The following is a 13,128-nucleotide window of genomic DNA, read 5'->3' as shown; positions in this document are numbered from 1 at the left end:
TCGAGTTTATTAGGATTATCCAACAAAAGCAATTGTAAACGGTACGAAACAGGTTTAAAGTCGAAGACCAACTGATACTATCCTGCAGATTCGATCACTGAAAGATTCCTCACGACAACTTCAGATTTTTGTAGACCTGTTACTGTACAGTAAGAACCCGATTTTATGACTCCATAGCTGTACTACTCACCAGTTATTCCTCAGTCCGTTTCGACCATAATGAAAATATTATTCATATTCATGGCCTGCTCGAGATTTCAAGGGATTCTTGCTAAACTGATTTTTAAAGAATTTAATGTGAAATTCTTTTGAGCACAAGTTACTATATAGCAGCACCATAATTATAACAATGCCGTTAACACAAAAATGTGCGTGTAACTCACCGCCGATTCTCACAAACTCTTCGTGTCCATATCCAAATGGCAGAAATGTACTTCCTTTTGCTTTGTGTCTTAGTATCATTGGGTAGTATTGACTGATGATTAACACTGAACTATTGCACTATTCTTATTTAATCGCATCTTAAAGTTATTAGTTTCTTATAGCCAAAGTGCAATTCTGTGAAAAAAGAACATAAAAAAAGGAAATTTCAAGAGTTCAAATGATGAAAAACCATCAAGTTGTAAGGCATTCTCGCAAGGAGTTCGTGTGAACAGAAAAATATGAATGTGTTTCATGCGTTCCCAGTGATCAGATTCCAGTAATTTTCAGAGGATAGCCCGTATAGTGGTTCGGAAGTTTTTCCTCGTTTCCGCAGATTTTGAATTTAAGCCTCTGACATGCAGTCAGTTATTCAACTATAGAAAGAATACAATCTGTGTAAAAAGGTGACATCTGAATGCCCAAAAACGTAAAGCACATTTATTACATCGATTCTCGCCATCATTTGATGAGCCACCTGATGAATGTTACTGAAACTAACATTTCTTAAAAATACAAGGTAATTTTGGAGATGAAACAATGGAAACATGTTTCGACGGACAAGAGTTTCATACAGGTACTCACTTTGTTGTTCGGATGCTATTTCTTGATTCTATCGCCACACGAAACCTAAAAACTTCACTAGTGGACTAGGCTCTTACAACACACCCGAAACTGAGAATACGATCACATTCACGTATGTCCGCCTTAAGCGAAGTGCGCGCCACGAATGTGGGGGCGTGGAAGCTTGAATTGCCGTAAGCAGTAACAGTATTCGCTACAGTAGGCAAAGATGTTATTAGGTACGCTTTAAACTCTTTGGTAAAGTCAACGTTTGATCAAATGCCGTTTTATTACATTTATCCTACAAACAGCTGAAATGTAATAAATATGACATTAAATTATAGAAACAGTTTTCTGGTTAGAAGTTTCAACTTTCTGTAACCAATTTGTTTCTCCCTATGACGTTTTCTCTCTGTATTTACTTCTCTTAGCTGTGATTTCCACATGCTTTTTCCTTATTTAAAATAATTTTTCGTAGCCGGGTGGTTCTTTGCTATTTTTCGGCAGCTGAAATACTGAATTGCTTCAACGTATTTCTAACATAGACGTTGTCATTTGTTACTGCATTTTTATCTTTGCCTATCGGTTTGCAGAAAGTCATATTTTTATTTGTTTACGCCTTATGGCGAGGTGTAGGAGGTGAAGGAAAATTATTTGTGACGTTTATTATCACGTTACAATGGTGTGGGGCTTAATAAAGTAAGTGAGAAGTGTAAGTGTATACCCCAAAGGTTTCGCTACAGTTCTTCCAATAAGTGATAATAGAGTTCATTTTCACCATTTTAATATAACAGGGTGAATGGAAAGCGCGAAATGTCGTTTTTAGAATTTATCTGTAGGATTAGTGATATACGTAAATTCCAAATAACTACTGGATAATTACTGTAAAGAAGATTGTTAAAGTTTCGTTCAAAAGCGTTGCATATCGACTATTGGTTAATATTTCCATGTTTTGCCATACTCATTTTAAGGTTCGGCTTAAAAGCTGGTGTTGCTGGCGGTGCAGTTTATTACACGATAGAACAAGGCGTATGGAATGACAGCAACCGTACGACCGAACTTCATCGTAGAATACAAGAAAATATGAGACCATTAATACAACAGATACCAATAGATATGAAGGTAAGGGTTGCAGGCTACCTTTATTGCGATTCTGTGTTACGTAAATATCATTTGTAATAGCATAATAATAAAGATAGGCCTTCAGATCCTGTTTTTCCAGTGTAGTATGAGAGTTTGCCTTTTCGGTACACACAAACACAAATTGATTAAATAGAACGTTAAATTATGGAAAGAAGATAGGTAGTAACAAGCCAATAAACCTAATATTCTGTTGATCAGTGAAACTGGAACCCATAGCTACTCAGTATGATCACAGATGGGTCACTGTATTTTCAGAAGCTCTCTTAAAATCGCATAGAAATAAACTTTTTTTACATGTTACAACACACTGTTGAAATTGTTACAGGTAATTGTTGCCCTGCAAAGTAATCCAGGTGAAAAGAAATTTCACGACATTTGTATTATAGAATATATTTACGTTAAAATGAAATGAAATTCATGTGAACTATGAGACCCTCCTCCCCTGTCATACAGTGAAGTTGTTTCTGTGTTTTTACACTTACACATCCGAGTAAATTTCTTTATTTCTGAAATAAAAATGCAGAATTTCAAGTCGGAATAACATTTAGTGATTTTAAAATAGCTCAGGTGTAATCTACCCTTTGCAAACGGCGTTTACCTGCTGCCCCAAATCTCTGTTGTTATTCATGTTTTACTTACTTCCCAATTAGCTTCTAATTTTTACTGTTTTTACCTGTTAAGTGCGGGGTAGTTCATTAACTTCCAGGAAAAGTGACCCAGTCAACAAGTTAACATCTTTTTTGTTGAAATTCTACTTAACAAATGAGTTACGGTTACATGAAACAACTGCAGGTTTTTCAGTTTGATTACAATCTGGCATGTAAATTGGAATATTTATTTTCAATAACATGTTGATATTTTATTTGACCAAGCTGTAACTTAAAATTATTAAATTCGTAAAATTTTCACTAGAAGCTTCAAACATCACATATACAACCATTCTTTTAACCTAAGTCATTGTACAGAAAGCTATAGTACTCTGACAGGTATAACATTCCAGTTACGTAATTTCGGATGCTACATGCTCACTCTGAATTCCCAATTGCTACAGAATGTTTTGAGGACTGTTTTGTTTCAGTTATCGTGTGGATATAGCTACACCATTTCCAATGGAAAACACAAGTATTTAACACATCTTAATGACCATGTGGATTTTGTAACATACAGTCATTAATTTGCATTACAGATCCCAGAATTGCCTAAAAGTGGAGAGCTGTCTCATGATGCGCAACACCTGTGGAATTCCGGAGTGAAGGCAACATTTAGTTTCCTGGGTGACCTGCCTTCACTGTTGACAGGCTGGAGCATACAAGGATACCAAGTGCTCAGAGAACAGTTGTCCAGCAGCCAGCAGACAAATCAGCAGGCACATAACACTGACAAGAAAGAGTGATATTTCTAATTTTTGTCTTGTAAATAGTCAAAGTGTAAAATAAACTGTTGTCACATTCTGATGAAAGCCTCCTAAATTAAAAAATCCTTTATTACAAATTAAATAGAAAGTTTATGGAAATTTGTCTTTGAATATGTGAATAGTGGGCCAAACTTTCATATGAAGCAAGAGTGAAAAAAAGCAACGGAATGAAAAACATTGTCATAATGTTACGAATGATTGAGGAGATAATGCTGTGCTTAGTAATTCACAAATTATGTAGGAAGAGTTGGCATATATAAATTATCTGCCATAAAGTTATCTATAGCCTGGGGTGAAAGGAGAGAGAGAGAATAATAAAACACTATCTTTCGACAGCCTGATGTTCCTTAACTTGCTGCACAAATTGTCATCATGGATTTAACCAAACCTGATAAGGAAGGCTATTATTGTTATTGGAATCTGATGTTTCAAATTAAGCTAGATTGTTTTACCCAACGACTATTGTATGTTGCAAAAGACTTCAGCACCTTGTTCATGTTGAGTTTGATAAATGGAAAAAATATGTGATAAAATTTTATACTCACATCATTTCTTGGCAGACCTAATTGAAAAGCATATGTAAGAGGTCATGGCATTTCAGATCATTACTGTGAGATGATAAAGCCGAAAACAAGTTCAGTAAAACCAAAAGATTTTCGTACTCTTTTAGAGCATCGGCAAATCAGACGGGGGGGGGGGGGGGGGGTGAAGTGTATATGAAAAGCATTGTAGACATGAAGTTCTGTAAATTTTGTACATCACTTAAATTAATTTTTGTGGTGACATTTCCATACCTACTGTAGCAGCTAAGGAAGATAGATTGATAACTGTGGGTATTAGAAAGCCTTCACAAACTCTTAAATTTTTCAGTTCTGTGCAGAAGTGTTGCACTAATCCACAGTTATGTGAGTACTATCACAGATATAAAGAAAATTATATGAATCAGTAATTGGAAAAACAACACAAGGCCACTTTTTGGCAAAACTGAGTTGTATGCAGGGGAGTCTTCATGAAACATTGATGCAGCTTCGGTACAAAAATCACACGTGCTCTACACATATGAATGCTTTTACAGGCATACTGTTTTTTTTGTTCTTTGCAATAACAATGTGGGTCCCGGACTATTATTGGAAAGAATGGTAGAAATAACAGTCTGGAGTTTGTGGGATGACCGCAATTTCTGTCAGATGGCATATATGTTTGTGTATTGATATTTCAGCTGTACGATACTGTGTTCCAAAAGGATTTTTGAACATAAGCAGATAGACATTTTCAGAAAATTTCATGAGTTTGTAAGTAAGAACACATAACATGGATGTCTTGCAGGGCACGCTGTGCGAAAGACCCCGGAAAAGCGATCGCCAGCCTAAGCCGAGAGCGTGTAATTTGCAATTTCACATGTTAACTAGAAACGCTGGGTGGGAAGTATGCAAATAGGTATTTTCCAACCTGCAGACAGACATAATTTTGCAGCCTTTTTGACATTACAAATGAAACTGTAATGAATTTGTAACTGTGAAAAAGTAATGTTCAACCATATAACAAGAGATGATATGCTACTTAAAGTAATCCAACACCCCAGGTGGGCCTATCGATAATTGAGAAGCATATTAAAACATTCTCGTAGAGAATCTTGCATTATCCTAGTGAATAAGCATATTGTTTAGATGCAGAGTTCTCTGTAAAAACTGTATATGAACTGTTCCCTAAGTTACATTTGCATATGAAAGAGTCATGTGGAGTGTATTTAAGGGTTTTCAATGAACATTTTAATTTATGCATTGGGTGGCTGTAAATGGATATTTCAATGGTAGGCAATGAAAACTTTATTGCTCCATTTTGTTAAATTTTATGGGAGAAGCAGAAATGGGTTGAGAGTAACCATGTAGGTGTAGATGTACATAAAATGAGTAAAAAATTCTATTTAAAGATGGATGCAGCAAAGTGTGCAGAAAATGAGCATGTGGTGCGATTATGTTTCAATTACATGCAAAATCTTAAGATTATTAAGCTCCAGTACCGAAAGCATTTTATTTCCTGCAATTTGATGCCAGCACATTCTGTATTACAGACCTAAGCAGCAACAGATCCAAGCAATATCTGTGCCACAAACATACTGCCCACGAAGGGTGTTTGCATGAAAGAGAGAGAGAGAGAGTGAGAGAGTGTGTGTGTGTGTGTGTGTGTGTGTGTGTGTGTTTTTAATTTATAAGAAGGCCTTGTGGCCAAACACTCACTTGTTTAACAGTCAGTGACTCAATATCTTCCGTTTATGGTGAGTAGCAATCTATCCTATTCATAATAATGTCATTATTCCATCCTGGATTTTCCATTGTTTAATCTGATAAATAAAAATGAAATATGCTATTTTGAAATGAGTGTGTGAGCCACATGTCACAAATGCACACAATAACATTAAATACCACCCTTCCCACTAACATTAAAACCAGGTGGTGAGCTAGTAACTTAGTTTGTATTTGTTGAGAACGTGTTTGTCAATCTTAATCTCAGCCCATGACAGATTAGCATAACTTGCTTTTTAATATGATAAATATTACTAACACTTCCCTAACCTATGTTTGTTGTACCCTGGTGCAGGAATGCAATTAATAATGCTGGAGAACATTAGGCGATAAATGTAGTGGACAAGGAAGTAGATAATGTAACATGGACATTTGGACAGTTCCGGGGAGAGTGCAGGGATGGTCAGAGTGATTAGAGCGACCACTTGCAATAAGCAGGAAACCACAGTTCAAGTGTCAATCTCGCACAAAATTACACATCATTAATAGATAGTTCATCTATACCTAAGATAGTAGGTCTATAACAACTACAGCTTGTGTCAAAGAATTCAGTCAGCAAATACAGGGCGTTACAAAAAGGTACGACCAAACTTTCAGGAAACATTCCTCACACACAAAGAAAGAAAATATGGAAATGCTTACTTTCCATGTTAGAGCTCATTTTATTACTTCTCTTCAAATCACATTAATCATGGAGTGGAAACACACAGCAACAGAACGTACCAGCGTGACTTCAAACACTTTGTTACAGGAAATGTTCAAAATGTCCTCCGTTAGCGAGGGTACATGCATCCACCCTCCTTCGCATGGAATCCCTGATGCGCTGATGCAGCCCTGGAGAATGGCGTATTGTATCACAGCTGTCCACAATACGAGCACGAAGAGTGTCTACATTTGGTACCGGGGTTGCGTAGACAAAAGCTTTCAAATGCCCCCATAAATGAGTCAAGAGGGTTGAGGGCAGAAGAGTGCGGGGGGCATGGAATTGGTCCGCCTCTACCAATCCATCGGTCACCGAATCTGTTGTTGAGAGGCGTACGAACACTTTGACTGAAATGTGCAGGAGCTCCATCGTGCATGAACCACATGTTGTGTTGTACTTGTAAAGGCACATGTTCTAGCAGCACAGGTAGAGTATCCCGTATGAAATTATGATAACGTGCTCCACTGAGCGTAGGTGGAAGAACATGGAGCCCAATCAAGACATCACCAACAATGCGTGCCCAAACGTTCACAGAAAATCTGTGTTAATGACGTGATTGCACAATTGCGTGCGGATTCTTGTCAGCCCACACATGTTGATTGTGAAAATTTACAGTTTGATCACGTTGGAATGAAGTCTCATCCATAAAGAGAACATTTGCACTGAAATGGGGATTGACACATTGTTGGATGAACCATTTGCAGAAGTGTATCCGTGGAGGCCAATCAGCTGCTGATAGTGCCTGCATATGCTGTACATGGTACAGAAACAACTGGTTCTCCCGTAGCACTCTCCATACAGTGGCGTGGTCAACTTTACCTCGTACAGCAGCAACTTCTCTGACGCTGACATTAGGGATATCGTCAACTGCACGAAGAATTGTCTCGTCCACAGCAGATGTCCTCATCGTTCTAGGTCTTCCCCAGTCGCGAGTCATAGGCTGGAATGTTCCGTGCTCCCTAAGACGCCGATCAATTGCTTCGAACGTCTTCCTGTCGGGACACCTTCGTTCTGGAAATATGTCTCAATACAAACGTACCACGCCACAGCTATTGCCCCGTGCTAATCCATACATCAAATGGGCACCTGCCAACTCCGCATTTGTAAACATTGCACTGACTGCAAAACCACATTCGTGATGAACACTAACCTGGTGATGCTACGCACTGATGTGCTTGATGCTAGTACTGTAGAGCAATGAGTCGCATGTCAACACAGGCACCGAAGTCAACATTACCTTCCTTCAATTGGGCCAACTGGTGGTGAATCGAGGAAGTACAGCACATACTAACGAAACTAAAATGAGCTCTAACATGGAAATTATACGTTTCCGGACACATGTCCGCATTACATATTTTCTTTATTTGTGTGTGAGGAATGTTTCCTGAAAGTTTGGCCATACCTTTTTGTAACACCCTGTATATTTCCAATTATTTTTTGCAGTAGTTGGTCATCAAACAAAAGTGTTCTTTCAGACAGGGAAGTGAAGTTTGGTATAACATTGGAACTCCTCTAATATCTTATGGTGAGTATGTATATAATTATAGTCAAAGCAACATAAGAAGACTCCGACAGCTCGCAGTGCTGTTGCCAACTTCCAACTGCAAAGTGCTATTGACTTCAGGCAAAACAGTAGTTGGCATCATAGCCGGACAACACTGAGGCATTGCCACAGACACATTTCCAAAATCACACTACATTATTGGTAGAGGTAGGCCTGAGAAGCTCCTGCACTCAGCCTGCTGGGACCGTCAGGGATCAACTTATGCCAACAAATATAGGTAAGGTAAATAAAATAAGTTGTTGCAGACAGAGTAAATGTCACCATATATTAATCACATAATAGTAAGCGCACACGCCAGCCATCTCCTTGTTAACATTTAACAATGTTGTGGTCTTCAGTCAAAACTAGTTTGATGCTCCACTCCAGTCTGTTCCATCCAAGTCTCTTCTTCCCTGCATAACTTCTCTCTCTCTCTCTTTCTCACCCACCCCCCTCTCTCCCTCCCATTACCAAATCCCTAATGCCTCAAAATGTATTCTATCAACCAATCACCCCTTTCCACCTAATTCCAATTCAGTACCTCGTCATTAGTTACTCGAGTACCCATCTAAATTTTCAGTATTCTTCTGTAGCACATTTCGAAAGCGTCTACATCTTGCCTCAACTGTGTCGTCCCCTCTTCTCTTCATTTTAAGGCTATCCTCTGTATGATTACTTTTAGAGAATACTTCCTAACACTTAAATTTATATTAAATGTTAACAGATCTGTCAGAAATGCTTTTCTTGCTAATATCAGTGTACGATCTCTATTCTCTCTACTCCAGCCATCATGTTATTTTTGTTGCTCAATCCAGAAGATGCATTTCCCAATCTGATTGTATCTGCATAGCACGATTTAATTCAGCTACATGCATTACCCACCTTTATTTTTAGTGACATTCATCTTATAACCTCTTTCCATTACAACCCATTCTGTTCAGCTGCTCTTGCAATTCCTTTGCCATCTCTGACACAATTATGATGTTATCAGCAAACAATGTTTTTATTTCTTGCTCATTGAACTTTTGATTCCTTTTCAAAGTTTGTCCTTTGTTTCCTTTACTGCCCGCTCAATGTAAAGTTTAAATACGCGTAAGATCGGGGATGTTCTACAATTCTGTCATACTCCATTCTCAATTACTGCTTTCGTTTTGTGTTCTTCAGCTCTTTGCACCTGCAGTCTTGTTTCTGTAAAGGTTGTAGGTAACTCCTCACTCTTGTTTATCCGTACTGTCTTCAGAATTTCAAAGAGTGTTTTGGTCAACACTGCTAAAGCTTTCTCTAAATCTGCTAATGAAATATCTACAGGTTGGCCTTTCTTAAATTTTTTTTTTTTTTTTTGTCATCAGTCTACTGACTGGTTTGATGCGTCCCACCACGAATTCCTTTCCTGTGCTAACCTCTTCATCTCAGAGTAGCACTTGCAGCCTACGTCCTCAGTTATTTGCTTGACGTATTCCAATCTCTGTCTTCCTCTACAGTTTTTGCCCTCTACAGCTCCCTCTAGTACCATGGAAGTCATTCCCTCATGTCTTAGCAGATGATCTATCTTCCTGTCCCTTCTCCTTATCAGCATTTTCCACATATTCCTTTCCTCTCCAATTCTGCGTAGAACCTCCTCATTCCTTACCTTATCAGTCCACCTAATTTTCAACATTCGTCTATAGCACCACATCTCAAATGCTTCGATTCTCTTCTGTTCCGGGTTTCCCACAGTCCATGTTTCACTACCATACAATGCTGTACTCCAGACATACATCCTCAGAAATTTCTTCCTCAAATTAAGGCCGGTATTTGATATTAGTAGACTTCTGTTGGCCAGAAATGCCTTTTTTGCCATAACGAGTCTGCTTTTGATGTCCTCCTTGCTCCGTCCGTCATTGGTTATTTTACTGCCTACGTAGCAGAATTCCTTAACTTCATTGACTTCGTGACCGTCAATCCTGATGGTAAGTTTCTCGCTGTTCTCATTTCTACTACTTCTCATTACCTTCGTCTTTCTCCGATTTACTCTCAAACCATACTGTGTACTCATTAGACTGTTCATTCCGATCAGCAGATCATTTAATCCTTCTTCACTTTCACTCAGGATAGCAATGTCATCAGCGAATCGTATCATTGATATCCTTTCACCTTGTATTTTAATTCCACTCCTGAACCTTTCTTTTATTTCCATCATTGCTTCCTCGATGTACAGATTGAAGAGTAGGGGCCTTGTCTTACACCCTTCTTAATATGAGCACTTCGTTCTTGATCGTCCACTCTTATTATTCCCTCTTGGTTGTTGTACATATTGTATATGACCCGTCTCTCCCTATAGCTTACCCCTACTTTTTTCAGAATCTCGAACAGCTTGCACCATTTTATATTGTCGAACGCTTTTTGCAGGTCGACAAATCCTATGAAAGTGTCTTGATTTTTCTTTAGCCTTGCTTCCATTATTAGCCGTAACATCAGAATTGCCTCTCTCGTCCCTTTACTTTTCCTAAAGCCAAACTGATCGTCACCTAGCGCAGTCTCAATTTTCTTTTCCATTCTTCTGTATATTATTCTTGTAAGCAGCTTCGATGCATTAGCTGTTAAGCTGATTGTACGATAATTCTCGCACTTGTCAGCTCTTGCCGTCTTCGGAATTGTGTGGATGATGCTTTTCCGAAAGTCAGATGGTATATCGCCAGACTCATATATTCTTCACACCAACGTGAATAGTTGATTTGTTGCCACTTCCCCCAATGATTTTAGAAATTCTGATGGAATGTTATCTATCCCTTCTGCCTTATTTGGCCGTAAGTTCTCCAAAGCTCTTTTAAATTCCAATTCTAATACTGGATCCCCTATCTCTTCTAAATTGACTCCTGTTTCTTCTTCTATCACATCAGACAAATCTTCACCCTCATAGAGGCTTTCAATGTATTCTTTCCACCTATCTGCTCTCTCCTCTGCATTTAACAGTGGAATTCCCGTTGCACTCTTAATGTTACCACTGTTGCTTTTAATGTCACCAAAGGTTGTTTTGACTTTCCTGTATGCTGAGTCTGTCCTTCCGACAATCATATCTTTTTCGATGTCTTCACATTTTTCCTGCAGCCATTACGTCTTAGCTTCCCTGCACTTCCTATTTATTTCATTCCTCAGCGACTTGTATTTCTGTATTCCTGATTTTCCCGGAACATTTTTGTACTTCCTCCTTTCATCAATCAACTGAAGTATTTCTTCTGTTACCCATGGTTTCTTCGCAGCTACCTTCTTTGTACCTATGTTTTCCTTCCCAACTTCCGTGATGGCCCTTTTTAGAGATGTCCATTCCTCTTCAACTGTATTGCCTACTGCACTGTTCCTTATTGCTGTATCTATAGCATTAGAGAACTTCAAACGTATCTCGTCATTCCTTAGTACTTCTGTATTCCACTTCTTTGCGTATTGATTCTTCCTGCCTAATGTCTTGAACTTCAGCCTACTCTTCATCACTACTATATTGTGATCCGAGTCTATATCTGCTCCTGGGTACGCCTTACAATCCAGTATCTGATTTCGGAATCTCTGTCTGACCATGATGTAATCTAATTGAAATCTTTCCATATCTCCCGGCCTTTTCCAGGTATACCTCCTCCTCTTGTGATTCTTGAACAGGGTATTCGCTATTAGTAGCTGAAACTTGTTACAGAACTCAATTAGTCTTTCTCCTCTTTCATTCCTTGTCCCAAGCCCATATTCTCCTGTAACCTTTTCTTCTACTCCTTCCCCTACAACTGCATACCAGTCGCCAATGACTATTAGATTTTCGTCCCCCTTTACATACTGCATTAACCTTTCAATATCCTCATATACTTTCTCTATCTGTTCATCTTCAGCTTGCGACGTCGGCATATATACCTGAACTATCGTTGTCGGTCTGCTGTCGATTCTGATTAGAACAACCCGCTCACTGAACTGTTCACAGTAACACACCCTCTGCCCTACCTTCCTATTCATAACGAATCCTACACCTGTTATACCATTTTCTGCTGCTGTTGATATTACTCAATACTCATCTGACCAGAAATCCTTGTCTTCCTTCCACTTCACTTCACTGACCCCTACTATATCTAGATTGAGCCTTTGCATTTCCCTTTTCAGATTTTCTAGTTTCCCTACCACATTCAAGCTTCTGACATTCCATGCACCGACTCGTAGAACGTTATCCTTTCGTTGATTATTCAATCTTTTTCTCATGGTAACCTCCCCCTTGGCAGCCCCTCCCGGAGATCCGAATGGGGGACTATTCCGGAATCTTTTGCCAATGGAGAGACCATCATCATGACACTTCTTCAATTACAGGCCACATGTCCTGTGGATACATGTTACGTGTCTAATGCAGTGGTTTCCATTGCCTTCTGCATCCTCATGTCATTGATCATTGCTGATTCTTCCGCCTTTAGGGGGAATTTCCCACCCCTAGGACAAGAGAGTGCCCTGAATCTCTATCCGCTCCTCCGCCCTCTTTCGACAAGGACGTTGGCAGAATGAGGCTGACTTCTTAGGCTGGAAGTCTTCGGCCGCCAATGCTGATTATTTATCAAAATTTAGGCAGTGGCAGGAATCGAACCCGGGACCGAAGACATTTTGATTATGAATCAAAGACGCTACCCCTAGACCACAGGTGAAGTTCTTAAATCTACCCTCCAAGATAATGAGTATTGCCTCACATTTCTTTGTAACCCAAATTGCTTTGCTAAGAGGTTGATTTCTACAAGTTATTCTGTTCTTTTGTAAATAATTTATGTCAGTACTTTGCAACCACGATTTACGAACACACCGACTGCTGTGTGGCCCCCACAGCAGAACTACACACATGATGCCATGTGGCCACCACCAGTGTCGCGTAACAGTGTGTTAATATGGTGGTTCATGAATATTCACATCTTTCAGCACTACTTGAAGACCTAAGTGTACGTAACGTGCATACGTTTTAGAGTAGTTTCATCATGGCCAAGTCTCCCAAGGACCTCAAGTATTTTGAGCGAATGTCATCTACTCCAAGAGAGTTGTTTCGACTTTT

The 13,128-nt window shown here is 39.0% G+C and overlaps 1 protein-coding gene across 1 annotated transcript; it reads left to right on the top strand.

Moving 5' to 3' along the window:
* Positions 1 to 1,526: 1,526 nt before the first annotated feature.
* Positions 1,527 to 3,640, top strand: LOC126109640 (MICOS complex subunit MIC13 homolog QIL1). The gene is made up of 3 exons (XM_049914686.1): positions 1,527 to 1,683; positions 1,956 to 2,106; positions 3,314 to 3,640. The coding sequence occupies exons 1-3, from the start codon at positions 1,664 to 1,666 to the stop codon at positions 3,518 to 3,520; spliced, it is 378 nt and encodes a 125-aa protein (XP_049770643.1). The 5' UTR covers positions 1,527 to 1,663; the 3' UTR covers positions 3,521 to 3,640.
* The last annotated feature ends 9,488 nt before the right edge of the window (positions 3,641 to 13,128 follow it).

The sequence above is a fragment of the Schistocerca cancellata genome, chromosome 12 (assembly GCF_023864275.1).
Source record: "Schistocerca cancellata isolate TAMUIC-IGC-003103 chromosome 12, iqSchCanc2.1, whole genome shotgun sequence".
In the NCBI taxonomy this organism is placed as follows: domain Eukaryota; kingdom Metazoa; phylum Arthropoda; class Insecta; order Orthoptera; family Acrididae; genus Schistocerca; species Schistocerca cancellata.
This window is presented reverse-complemented; position numbering and strand designations above follow the sequence as displayed.

What these genes read in the sequence shown, in the direction of transcription:
- LOC126109640 (XM_049914686.1), top strand. Translation starts at nt 1,664, where the DNA reads ATGGTGTGGGGCTTAATAAA. An exon ending in ATGGTGTGGGGCTTAATAAA is followed by an intron (nt 1,684 to 1,955) that starts GTAAGTGAGAAG and finishes ACTCATTTTAAG; the next exon opens with GTTCGGCTTAAAAGCTGGTG. An exon ending in AGATACCAATAGATATGAAG is followed by an intron (nt 2,107 to 3,313) that starts GTAAGGGTTGCA and finishes TTTGCATTACAG; the next exon opens with ATCCCAGAATTGCCTAAAAG.